This window comes from Cyprinus carpio, chromosome B17, assembly GCF_018340385.1.
Source record: "Cyprinus carpio isolate SPL01 chromosome B17, ASM1834038v1, whole genome shotgun sequence".
Classification (NCBI taxonomy): domain Eukaryota; kingdom Metazoa; phylum Chordata; class Actinopteri; order Cypriniformes; family Cyprinidae; genus Cyprinus; species Cyprinus carpio.
Genome location: NC_056613.1, coordinates 9,146,465 through 9,158,642, shown reverse-complemented (window position 1 = coordinate 9,158,642; position 12,178 = coordinate 9,146,465). Strand labels below are relative to the sequence as shown.

Here is a 12,178-nt window from a genome sequence, read left to right as displayed (position 1 = left end):
GATTTGCATAACACCACCCAAATCATGCAAAGAAAGAAGGCGTAACGTTTATGCTCGCTATGTGTTTAGTTGAAGTGAAACTTTGGCCTTCCAAAAGAGGACATTACTAGAAATCAGTGGTAAAGTTGTATTTAAACACTGTTCCAGAACAGTCCAACCTAAATATTCAGATGTGTGCTGCGCATTTTATGGAGGATGCGCACGGTTTCCTGAATCAGCAGCCTGCAATGCGTCTGTGGCACAACGGCTGTTTCTATAAAGTTGGGCAGTTCAAACTTTGCAAGGACAGTCTGGCGCTTCTGACTCGCAACCTGTAGGTAACGTTACGGTTTTTATATTTAAATAATTAATCAATGATGATTCAAAAACGAGTTTTGAGCAGTAGAGTAGGCTTGTTGTTTGTTGTTTCTCAGATCACAAATGCAGACATGATTTTATGTTTACGCAGCACGATACGCAATGCAACGCGTAAAAGACAGTATAAGTCATTATAATCAGTAATTATGTCCCCACTGGATGCAACAAATGCCTCGTTTGTAATGGGTTTATTTGTTTTGTTTTGCACGTCTAGTGATGTTCGGATCGCGAATGAATCTTTATATTTAACCGGATCTTCTTAGTGAACCGGTCGAACCAGTTCACCAAATAAATCGTTTCAAACGGTTCGCGTCTCCAGTACGCACTAATCCACAAATACCTTAAGTTATTCAGTTTATAAACGTGCCTTACACCCCGACGCGAAATAAACCAATATCCCGAGTTATTCAGTTACTCCTAACAGTACATTGACTGAACTGCTAGAAGAAAGCGATGATGGGATGTGCACGAGCAGAGCAGCTGGACTGAGTCTCGTGCTGCTGGGAGATGGCATAGTATGTTAAGAGGCGTAACATTTTCATCACACGCATTCAGCCAATCACAACACACTGATTAGCTGGCCAATCAGAGCACACCTCGCTTTTCAGACCGATGAGCTTTATAAAAATTGACACGTTTCAGAAGGCGGGGCACAGAGGAGAAACTATAATGTACAATAATGGAAAATAATGTTTTTTTTTTAAACCTTAAACCGCATAAACACATTGCATTACACCAAATACACAAGATAATGTTCTTTTTTTTTTTTGCAGCATCATTTGAGCCCTTTAACATCTTGTGAAGAGCTGTGTTTGTAGCTAAAATGCAAGTCAATAATCCATAATATTACTTTTATGCAATCCAAGTCCAAGACAGTTCCAAACAACTATGACAATATATAATACATAAGAGGACAACAGTGGATGGAATTTTTAAATGGAGAAAGTATTATTATGAATTATGCATAATTATAACAACAAATACAGCTTTTCACAAAACTAATTGATGGACTGGAGTTGTGTGGATTACAGGTACTGTGGATTATTGTGATGTTTTTATCAGTCGTTTGTCTGATTGTCACAATTCTTATTCTGATAGCACCCATTCACTGTATTTTCCACTGAATGTTTCTTTAATACAGTTGACCCTATTTCCCACAATGCACCTGTTTGCATCATTTGCATTTCACAGCACAGGGTCATATTCTTAGGCCGCTAGCACCCAAACTTTCTTCCATTCTTAGATCGCATGCACTTCAAGTGGAAGGTGTGTGCTGGGCATACCAAGTGTGAAGAGAGGTTTGCCGCTCAGACAGGTGTTTTCAAGGTGTAGCACTGTCAGCCTGCTGGTGAGAAGGGCTTTTGACAAGGCCTGTGCGGCGTAGTCCACCATAGGCATGTTGCAAGCATCCAGCCTCCACAGGCATCCACTCTGAAGAGACCAGACAGCAAACCATCAGAGAGAGAGACACAGAGACTCAGAGGCCTGGTTTTGCCCTCGCTACGGACTGGCCTCTCTGTCTCACCCTCTCTCATCAAAAACCCACCCTGTCTACAGAAGCAGAAATGTCAAAACCGGCAAACAATTCTGACGGGAGGTTCCCAAAGATCTGCAGGCCATTCCGGAGTTTCATCCTTTAGTCCACCACTTCAAAAGTGTCCAGATTTTTTCTTGTCTCTCTTTCTTGGAAGATTTTGATTGATCTCGTGTAATACTGCCTGAGAGCGTGCCTTTGGTTTTTACCATTGAAGTACTCATCACCATGAGGTGATGCGGTCTTTCATCTAGAGCTGTTGCTAAATGAACACATATTGTCAGGAGTTTTATGAGGACTATAATGATGTTCATTAAAATCAAAGTGTGAATGTGGCTTCATTCAGCAGTGCGGACATTTTCATCTTTGATGCATGGTAATTCATTGCTTCCAATTCAATCTAAATACCACTGTGAGGTATTGGTTTACACTTGATGACACATGAGGCGTGTTATAGAACTTAAAAAATGAAGAAGCTGCTTGCATAGATTTTTTAGTTGAATTCATTTACTTTTAAGATAAAATGTCAAGTTGCCAAGACATTGTGCAGTAATTTAAAGAATATAAGATTTTTTAAGCTGAATCTGCTTAAAATGCATTCGAGATACAAACCATATTTACATGGCTTAAATGTTTAGTTTGCTTTGTTCATGAATGAATCACAACGTGACCGTCCGAATCCATTTACATGTACAGCATTCTTTACTTGACTATAAGAATCATCTCTACACTATTATAGGCCTAACTGAAATATTTATTTCACGACTCATTGGGCAGTATGATTTCATGTGCAGTGTGGAAATATTCAAATCTTACCTGCCGGAGGAGGTGTGACAGTGACAGCCAACCTGAGAATCCCATGCCTGAGTTCGAGGACACATCGAGGTGTGTAGCTGACTCGTAGTACAAAAACATATCTAGCAAAGAAGATGCTCCTATGAGAGAAAATAAATCAGTACAAGTAAACAAAACCCTGACATTAAAAATAAATATTTTTGTATGGAGTTTTAGGAGCGGACACGAGCATGAAGGCATTTTTCTATTTTTATTTATTTGTTTCCATTCACTATAGGTTTACACAACTATTTTGAGAACAAAAATAAAGGGAAACAGTCCATTGGAATCATCGAACCAAGTCATTACTTGCATTGCTATTGTAAATATACAGTATATTAAATAAAATATAATTCAATAATATATTTATTGTTATTATCCTATTTTATGTATATATTTATTTTTTGTCAAGGTGGTAGTACGCAATTGTACTGCAGTTCCTAAAACTTTACCAAAAATAAGCACAATTTGAAAATTGACATGTGACTCAGCAATTGAACCAAGTTTGAAAACAGCCTTAAATGCAAATGTTCATATACTTACATTTTCCTCAAGCTCAGCCCCCTGCAGACTGATAAAATCAAACTGCACTGATTTCAGGATCTCTTCAAGAGATTCGCAGGAGCAATAATCTAACCGCTCACCTGGAAAAGCAATCAAAATGGAGATACCACTATTTACACTTTGGCTGACCCTCTCTCTACCAAGCACATTTGCTGTGACAAATTTCTGGATAAACTAACACCAAACCAAGACCTACACTACACAATCTCTGCCCCTCCATAGTGAGGCATATTAGACACTAACACACATAACACGATCATGTCTGATCCCCTCCCTTCAGTGAAGGAGACAATCAAAGAGCTTCTGATTATGCAGGAACAGATGACTTTTAAACAAAGCCCTGAGAAATACTTTGATGGCCACAGCAGTCCGTCTATATTAGACACGCGTTGCAAAGGCCCCCTTCCCCTCATAAACTCTTATCTTGCTGGTCGGGGAGAAGCCAGATCGCTCAGAGCTGCATGTTGGGGGTTTGGTAGTTTATTATTTATTAGTATTTTGATTTGTAATTTTTTTTTTTTTAACAATAATCACTTAACTGTACCATAGGAAGGGGGGATCAGAAATCCCATTTTTCTAATTCCCTCTGCCATGTGCAGATAATGACACTGAGACTTGGAGTTAGATGGCATCAGTGTGTGACAGGGCGCAGGAAGCCAGAACATGCTGACCCGCACTTTAAGCTCACTTCTGCTGGTATCAATAACCACTGTTTCAGTCATCAAAGGGACAGCAGTTTAATCCCAAACTAGTGCCCTTCAGCATCTGCATGTACATTTCAATTAACAGGCTCGTCAAAGTTCTGATCTTATCAAAGCGTGGTAGCTCTAAAAGTACATGCGGTTTGCTTAAACCACACTTCAGGGATAACGGGAATGCTACTGCTAAGCAGCTTAAAATACACATACTAACATAACTGTTTAAAATATATACTGTAAATATAAAAATCAGAGACGTAACAAATCTGTTTTGGGCTACAATAGAACAATAGGCAAAATTATAACAGGACTCTAAAATATGTGATTCTGATTGGTCAATCACAATATTCAGCAGAAAGATGTTTTCTCATATTCGCCGTCATCCATGATAAAGCTATATTTCAGTAACTGAAATTGGTCAACACGTTCTTGTGGGAGTTCCTAACTATTATACGTTTTGGCGAATTTTGACTAATTTGTACAAATTCGTACAGTCTCGTTCATTTTTGTACTCTGATTTTGATGTTTTTAATGGACCTACATGCTTATTTTTTCCCTGCGTTCTTTTTCATATGTTTCCATACAAATCACATCATACAAAATCACCATCTTGTGCAATAGGACTCATCCTCTGCATTTTTATTCAAGCAAAACTGCCTTCATTTTACATTTCACTTCTCCAATGCAGTCAAAATTACCTAGAGGACTTCATTATGAATATTATTATGTAATATTCTTGCAGTGTTCATCTTCTTGCCAAGCCAGTTGCTTTGTATATTTTAATTAGGGCTGCAAGATGATTAATCACAATTAATCGCATTCAAAATAAAAGTTTATGTTTATATAATATTTTTTTTCTTAAACATTAAAAATATTAATTTTTTATAAATTTTGGTTTGTACTGTGTGTGTACTATTGTACACAGTATACATATAGCTATGTAAACATAAACTTTCACTTTGAATGTGATTAATCGCGATTAATTGTTTTGCAGCCCTAATTTTAATTAACTTTTTTTTTTTTTCATGGGGAAGCTAAATTTCAACTCATTCACTATTTTATTTCAATGTATTTAGAGTTAAACATTCTCTTAAACCTTTAATAACATTCTCTTAACCAATGACGCGAGTTTGGGGCAACACTATTAATCTGGGACTTTAAACTATTGGTTGCGACAAAGTCACTGTGTGTGAATGCTAATTTCTTCCATATCTTGTTCCATATAAAAGGAAATGTTTTGGGGGCAGTGTTTTAAATTTCTTGAGTTTTGTTTACAATTCTGAGTGAATGAAACCAGTTATGGCTACATGTTCTTATGGCCCCATAATTTCCATAGATTCTTAAAACAAATATACTTATACGTGATTCCACATTTTAGCGCAGCACAAAAGGGCAAATTACCCTAGTTTTACAACTGAAGGAAAGATAAACAAAACATCTGATTGCTAAAATGCATGTTTGAACCTTCCATTATGTTGTCACGGTTGGTGTGCATCTCCTCCCAGAGTTGTGTCTATGAATTTGAAAGATTTTCTGTTTGTTTTAGGATTGTGCAGTAGTGCGTTTACAGCAGGTCAGACTAGTAATGCCAAATACGTGCTGATGGAGAGAGATGAATAAAGCTGGAATACCTGGACGGATGAAGGGATGAGCGTCTCAGGTGAAATGATAGCGTTGGGGGATTTTTCTGGTGGTGTTTAGCTTTGAAAAACCAATAACACTGCTCAAGGGGGATAGCAAAAATAATAAATAGTGAATTACTGAACTTACCTGACAGGTCAAAACACCTGGCTCTGTCAGTAACACAAGTAATTTGCTGTGTGAAAAAGAGAAATACATATCAAAATCAAAAGATTTCTGTACTTCGCCAATATTGAATTGAGTAAAATAAGTCATTTTTCAAGTTGTTTAAAAGGACATAAAAGTTTCAAAATGCTCATTGCAATGGTCTCTAATTAAAAATTACATTTAGGTCCCAATTCTTTATATCACAGAGTTCACTTTATTGCATATAATATGAAAGCACTGAGTGATAGGTACAGTATTACAATGTATTTTGTGAATCTTGTAATTGTATACAGTCACTAATATACCTCAAACTAAATGTAACCATCAACGTTTGAAAGTGACACCAAACAGTTTATGCTGATTTCAAGTACGTCACAGCGCAGATCATTTGAGCTCAATCTGGCAATCTAGCCACTAGACTGTAGCTAGCAGATGGCAGTTAGCATCTATCAGGCAACGGACTGATGAAGTCCCTCAGTCAACCTGCTGTAAACACGAACAGGACGTCATATGGGATTTTGTGTTTAGAGCAAAACAAATTAAGCAACGCAATGTGCGAACGAATACTCTCACAGTTTAATATTATTCCGAAAGAAAAGTCTTGACAAGGCTGACTTAAGGCCATGCTTTTGTACCTCTCTTTCTTTGTTTGATGTTTTCCATCTTAATAAATGTGGAAACTTCTGAAGCCCTTCGCTGCTAAGCAATGTTCTGTGCTGTGTATTGAGGAAAATGAAATGACAAAGTACAAAATGCATTGATGTGTCAGGAGGGAGAGGACAAAATGAAGTGATAAAAAGAGCTTTGCTTCCTCCAGGCAGAACGGGACACAGCTTATAAACTTGACTTCCACAGACGGCATCTCAAGTGCATTTCCAATTCTTCACTCAAAGACTCCTGGAGACCCACTCCAGCGCTCTGCAGTCTGGGTGGCTTTGTATTAGCAACTGTTTGAGAGCATATATTTCTCCTTTTTTCCTCATTTAATTAGTTGAAAAAATTATTTGGAAACATTTTATACAGTAAAAGCTCTCAGGGATTAAAATCAGCCGCACATTTTCCTTTCAGCATCTTTTCTGCAATAAAGGATAAATTATTTAAAATAACACGACCTTTTATCTCACACCCTTTGAAGGCAGCAAATTAAAAATGTAAATTGGGATCTAATTAATATGCAAATATATTCATTCCCAGTTAACAATTAGCAATTAAACCTGCAGTGTCTAGAAAGAGCATAGACAAAATTAATAACTTAATTTATCATTAACAAAATGAAAATGTACACAATTTTTTTAGTTTTAAAATTGTTATGCTGTCTCCCTGCCTCTTCATCAGCACCAGAGCCGAAAAAAAAGACATTTAATAGAACAATTTGGTGCTTGTCATAGAAAATGATAAATAACTAGCCTCAAAAACAACATGATTGGCTACATGGATGGTGACTGCAGCGTTGCATCTCCAGACGGCTGGCGAGGAAATAAACATGCCTATTTCATGCAGTAAAGAAAGAAATCACTGCAAATCCTCACAGTCTAGAGGGTGCGGTGGACATTAAAGATTAAAAGTGGGAAAGTTATTTATACTCTACGGTGTTTAGATGTGAGAGATTTTGAAACTCCACTTCGTATTGGGGGGAGGACAGTTATTTCACTTCAGACACTCTGTGGCTTTCTGATGAATGTTCAGCGCTCACAGCTAAGCAGCTCGACAGAGTCAGGCTGGGAGCAAGGATGTTTTCGGGGAGCTCTGCAGTGCTGCATTCGCTCTAATGGGAGGACGGTTCAGTCTGAAATACAAACTTCTCACAAAATCTACGCCTTATCCTGCAGGGAGATGAAATGTTGAATCGTTTGATGATGCTTCCTTGGCTTCTGAGGCGAGCACTCATACTGTATGGGGCGCTTCTGTAAGTCTTTTCTCTTTGTTATTTTCTGATTCTACAATTGCCACTACCTCCGACAGGATTTGCACTTCAGTGGCGGTGACACTTCAACAAACGTTACTCATTTACAAGCCCCTGGGATAATAACTCATATCAAGAAGTTTCTGTGTGTTCTGAGACAGAGTGGACACATAAAACTTTGAACAAGAAAGTTCTAGACCAAGCGTACAATGCTAAACAAATAATAATGAGAATGAAAATAATAATAATACTTTAAAGGAATAATTCACCCAAAAATAAAAATTTGCTGAAAATGTATACTCACCTTCAGGCCATCCATGTCGTGTTTGTTTCTTTGTCGAAACAGATTTGGAGAAATTTAGAAAGACATCGCTTGCTCTCCATTGGATCCTCTGCAGTGAATGGGTGCCGTCAAAAAGAGAGTCCAAACAGCTGATAAAAAAATCACAATAATCCACAAGTAATTCATACGACTCCAGTCATCAGTTAACGTCTTATAAAGATAAAATGCTGCATGTTTGGAAGAAAGAAATCCATTATTAATGCATTTTATTTTATAAATCATTGTTTGTGGCTAAAATACAAAGCCCATAATACGCAGTGTTGCTTCTTTCAGTGAAAAGTTCATCCCCTGTTGTCCTTTCCCATCAAAATCCACCAAAATATTTGTTTTGGACTGTTTTCACTTGTAAACAGTGCTTGTTCTGTGCATATTTCTCTCCTGATTCAGACAAGTCAACTTTTTTACTGGAGAAAACAATACTATGAATCATGTATGTATTTTCACTTTTTTCTCTGATATTTATTTTTAATTAACTTTTATGATGGATTGTTAGCTGCTTTTCACAAGATGTTAATTAATGGAGACATGAATTATGATGTTTTTACCAGCTATTTGGACTCTCATTCTGATGGCACCCATTCACTGCAGAGGATCCTTTGGTGAGCAAGTGATGCAATGCTAAATTTCTCCAAACTTGTTCTGATGAAGAAACAAACTCATCTACATCTTAGTAGTAAATTTTCAGCATTTTATTCTATTCCTTTAAGCATTTAGCCAGTGTTGAACTAAGGGGGCCCGGGGTCCTTCATACAGGCCTTTTGTTTGTTTACCACTTCTGTGAAGATGTAACCAAAAGCAATACTGATTTACCCACTTAAAAAAAAAATCAAAGAAAAGAGAAAGCCCACGGGTGCAATAAAAGCTTTAAATAGTTTTCAGCAGTCGTCCTCTAGGGACGATCCTGCCTGGGAAAAAACCCCACCTAATTTGATAAATATGCTCTTTAAGCAGCAAATTTCATTTAGCATTCTCTTATTAGACATTCACAAGCAGTCCTCAACTAAATATCCTTCCTTTTAGCTTCTGCTTAACCATACATATTTCACCCTTTTAGGGGGACCACCTACATTCCTTTCAAATGCAGTGGGGTTCATTAGCGGCGTGGAGATAATGCCGAGAGTGTGTTTAATGTAAGCACTGCTAAGTCCTAATTTTCCACAAATAATTCTCCTTGATCTAATCATAAATTTATGCAAAAGAGAAACCGATGCTCTTAACGTTGCTGGTCAAAGTAAAATAAGTAAGTGCAGAGCTTGAATTATGCATGCATGCTCACGTGTGAGTGTGTGTATTTGTGTGTGTGAGTTTCTCATTTCCTTTCATTTACCTGTTTGTTATTGTCTTGCTTTTTTAGTTCAATAAAACGTGGTTGGCTAATTAACCTGCTCCCTAAGAGGGATTAAAATGTGTTTATTTTTCTTTTCATCCCCTTTCTTTCTTTAATTTCAAAGTTATTTTCACCAAATAATGTTCATTACACATAGCTATTTCAAACCAAATCTTCTGCATAAATAACCTAATATTAGCAAGAAATCAAAGCGTGAGAAGTGCTGTGTGTATTAATGCATGTTACTCCACTGTACCTTTAATTGATCAAGAGCCTTTGGGTTTGGTTTCACCTGGTGCTTTTCACAGCTCTGCTTGTAGGCCAGAATTATATCTGTCAGAGTGAGACTGTCAGCTAAAACAGAACAAATGTTAAACCCACATGTTAGAGCCACATCAAAAATACTCAATTTATATTCCATTATATTAACAAAAAAAAAGAAAGTTAGAAATAAATTGGCTCCCTGACATACTGTATATGAAGGAAATATTTTTATTTTGTTTGTATTATTTACATTAAAATATTTTTGTTGTAGGTTGTTTACTTTATATCCATTATGATGAAAAATTGTAAGTACATAAGGTTCATTTTAAAAAAAAGAGAGAATTTAGATTCTTTAAAAAAATAAATTAATACTTTTCTTCAAGGATGCATTTAATTGATCAAAATTGACAGGAAAAGTCAGTAAATTGTCATATGTTTCTGTCATGACAACTCTCTGAGTGATTTGCATGTTAATATACATGACAGTATTAATGTATTTGGTCTTGGCAGAATAGATCTGCTACTGCTGTGATAAAGCAAATACAGAGATTTGCTATTAGCAATACATCCACAACATGCTGCTGTGAGCATGTAAGGAATATTGCTGCTATACAGTACATATAACATGAATAACCCCCATAGCATGATTACCCTGTAACAGATCTATGCAGGTGGAGCTGGGGAAGGTGGAGGGTTTCTGAAGTGCACTGCTACTACTACAGCAAACACTGCCAAATATTTGAATGTTGAGCAGCGAACTCATTGGCTACCGATACAAGAGAGAACCAATCAGCTGCGCCATGTGACGATGTCATTATGTTACATTGAGTTAGATCTATCGGACTGCGCCATCTAGAGTTTCATGTATTTACATGCATATATGTATATTCATACAATTTATATTATTTCTAAATATATTTAATATATAAACATAACATATTTTTCTTAAATATATACATGCGTGTGTGTGTGTGTGTATATATATATACATATATATATATATATATATATATATATATATATATATATACACACATATATATACACATAAAAATATACACAGTACACACACATACAGTATATGTAAACAAAAACCTTTATTTTAAATGTGATTAATCATGATTAATCATTTGACAGCACTGATATATAAATACACACACACACACAAACACACACATTTGTGCTGTTACACAGATTTTAACCAGAACAACTGTTTTCAACATTGATAATAATAAGAAATTAATAAAATCAGCATATTAGAATGTGACTGTCATGACTAATAGATGCTGAAAATTCAGCTTTCCCATCACATAAATTACATTTAAAATCAATTACATTTTTAAATATATTAACATAGTAAACAGTTATTTTAAATTGTAATAATTTCACAATATTACTTTTAATAATTTCATATTATTCTTTTTTTTAATGTATTTTAACCAAATAAATTCAGGATTGATGAGTGTAAGGGATTTCTTTCAGAAACATAAAAACCCGACCCCAAACTGACCATGTCTCACACAACAATCAATGTTGCTTTTGCTTTTGTGACAAATGATGTTACATGAATAAACACAAGCACATCTGAAGAGGCCATCTGCATAACATCAACACCATCTCACCCTCTTGAAGTTCAGCCCTTCTCTCCACAAAGTCAGACACCATCTGCTCATCTGGGGGAAATGATACACGTTTTTCTCTGCCCTCCTTCACGGACTGAGACGTTGCCTCTTCCTCTGAGTGCCCTGTCATTCTTCTGCTATGAGCGATGTCCTATAAAGTTGATTAACCAAAATTTCCATCAGTACTGTATATAGCTCTGATGTCATATTCTTCTATGTCAGACACCCCATTAGCTCAGACTTCAGTCCTCTGAACTATAAAATCCTTCATATATAATAACATTTCTGGACACATTATCTGTCCCTCATTGCTGCAGAAAACAAACCATGAAACGTCGTCCAAAATCTGTTTCTGTGAATTTAGTTGTGTTGTTGTTCTGTAGCCTAATAGTCACTAGGCTAAAGGAAACTTTAACTCACAGCATAGCACTTCTACAAAACAGTTACAGGATACCACATAGTCAATTATTCATAAACTATGTGCCTCTCAACGCTAGTACAGCTCTATATAAGTCAACATCAAATATGCACATGGGGAAACAGAGACTTTTTTTTTTTTTTTTTGAGGGCTACTTACTGTTGTAAATATACCTCACATTAAATGTATAACAGTACTCTGAAAAATCTGTAAAAAATAGGGCACAATGTATTGTGTAGGCTGCTTAATATGAAGGATGTGCCCATATAGATTGTTTACAGGTACAGGTATATTTTATCTATATTATTATTATTATTATTTTTGCACTAAATTGCAATGTGTTTAATGATTAAAATGAATTTATAATGTTCATTCATTATTATTATTTTTTTTAAATAGGTTACTGTTTATGAGAAACAATGACAAAGCTCTAAATTTACACTATAAATATATACCATTAATATATGCACCTTAAAATATAAATTATAATGTATAAAATCTGTATCTTGAAGTAGACTTTTTTTTT

General features: G+C 35.9%; 1 protein-coding gene across 1 annotated transcript in view; it reads right to left on the bottom strand.

Moving 5' to 3' along the window:
* The window catches only part of LOC109100313 (protein phosphatase 1 regulatory subunit 37-like), a 90,460-nt gene that overhangs the window by 27,337 nt on the left and 50,945 nt on the right, over positions 1-12,178 (bottom strand). Inside the window, exons 2-8 of the mRNA XM_042743103.1 lie at positions 11,235-11,385; positions 9,605-9,702; positions 5,584-5,803; positions 3,829-3,998; positions 3,265-3,454; positions 2,708-2,823; positions 1,641-1,788 (exon numbers count right to left, since the gene is read on the bottom strand). Of these exons, the coding sequence (XP_042599037.1) occupies positions 1,641-1,788; positions 2,708-2,823; positions 3,265-3,454; positions 3,829-3,998; positions 5,584-5,803; positions 9,605-9,702; positions 11,235-11,385 (1,093 nt within the window). The remainder of the gene's footprint in view (positions 1-1,640; positions 1,789-2,707; positions 2,824-3,264; positions 3,455-3,828; positions 3,999-5,583; positions 5,804-9,604; positions 9,703-11,234; positions 11,386-12,178) is intronic.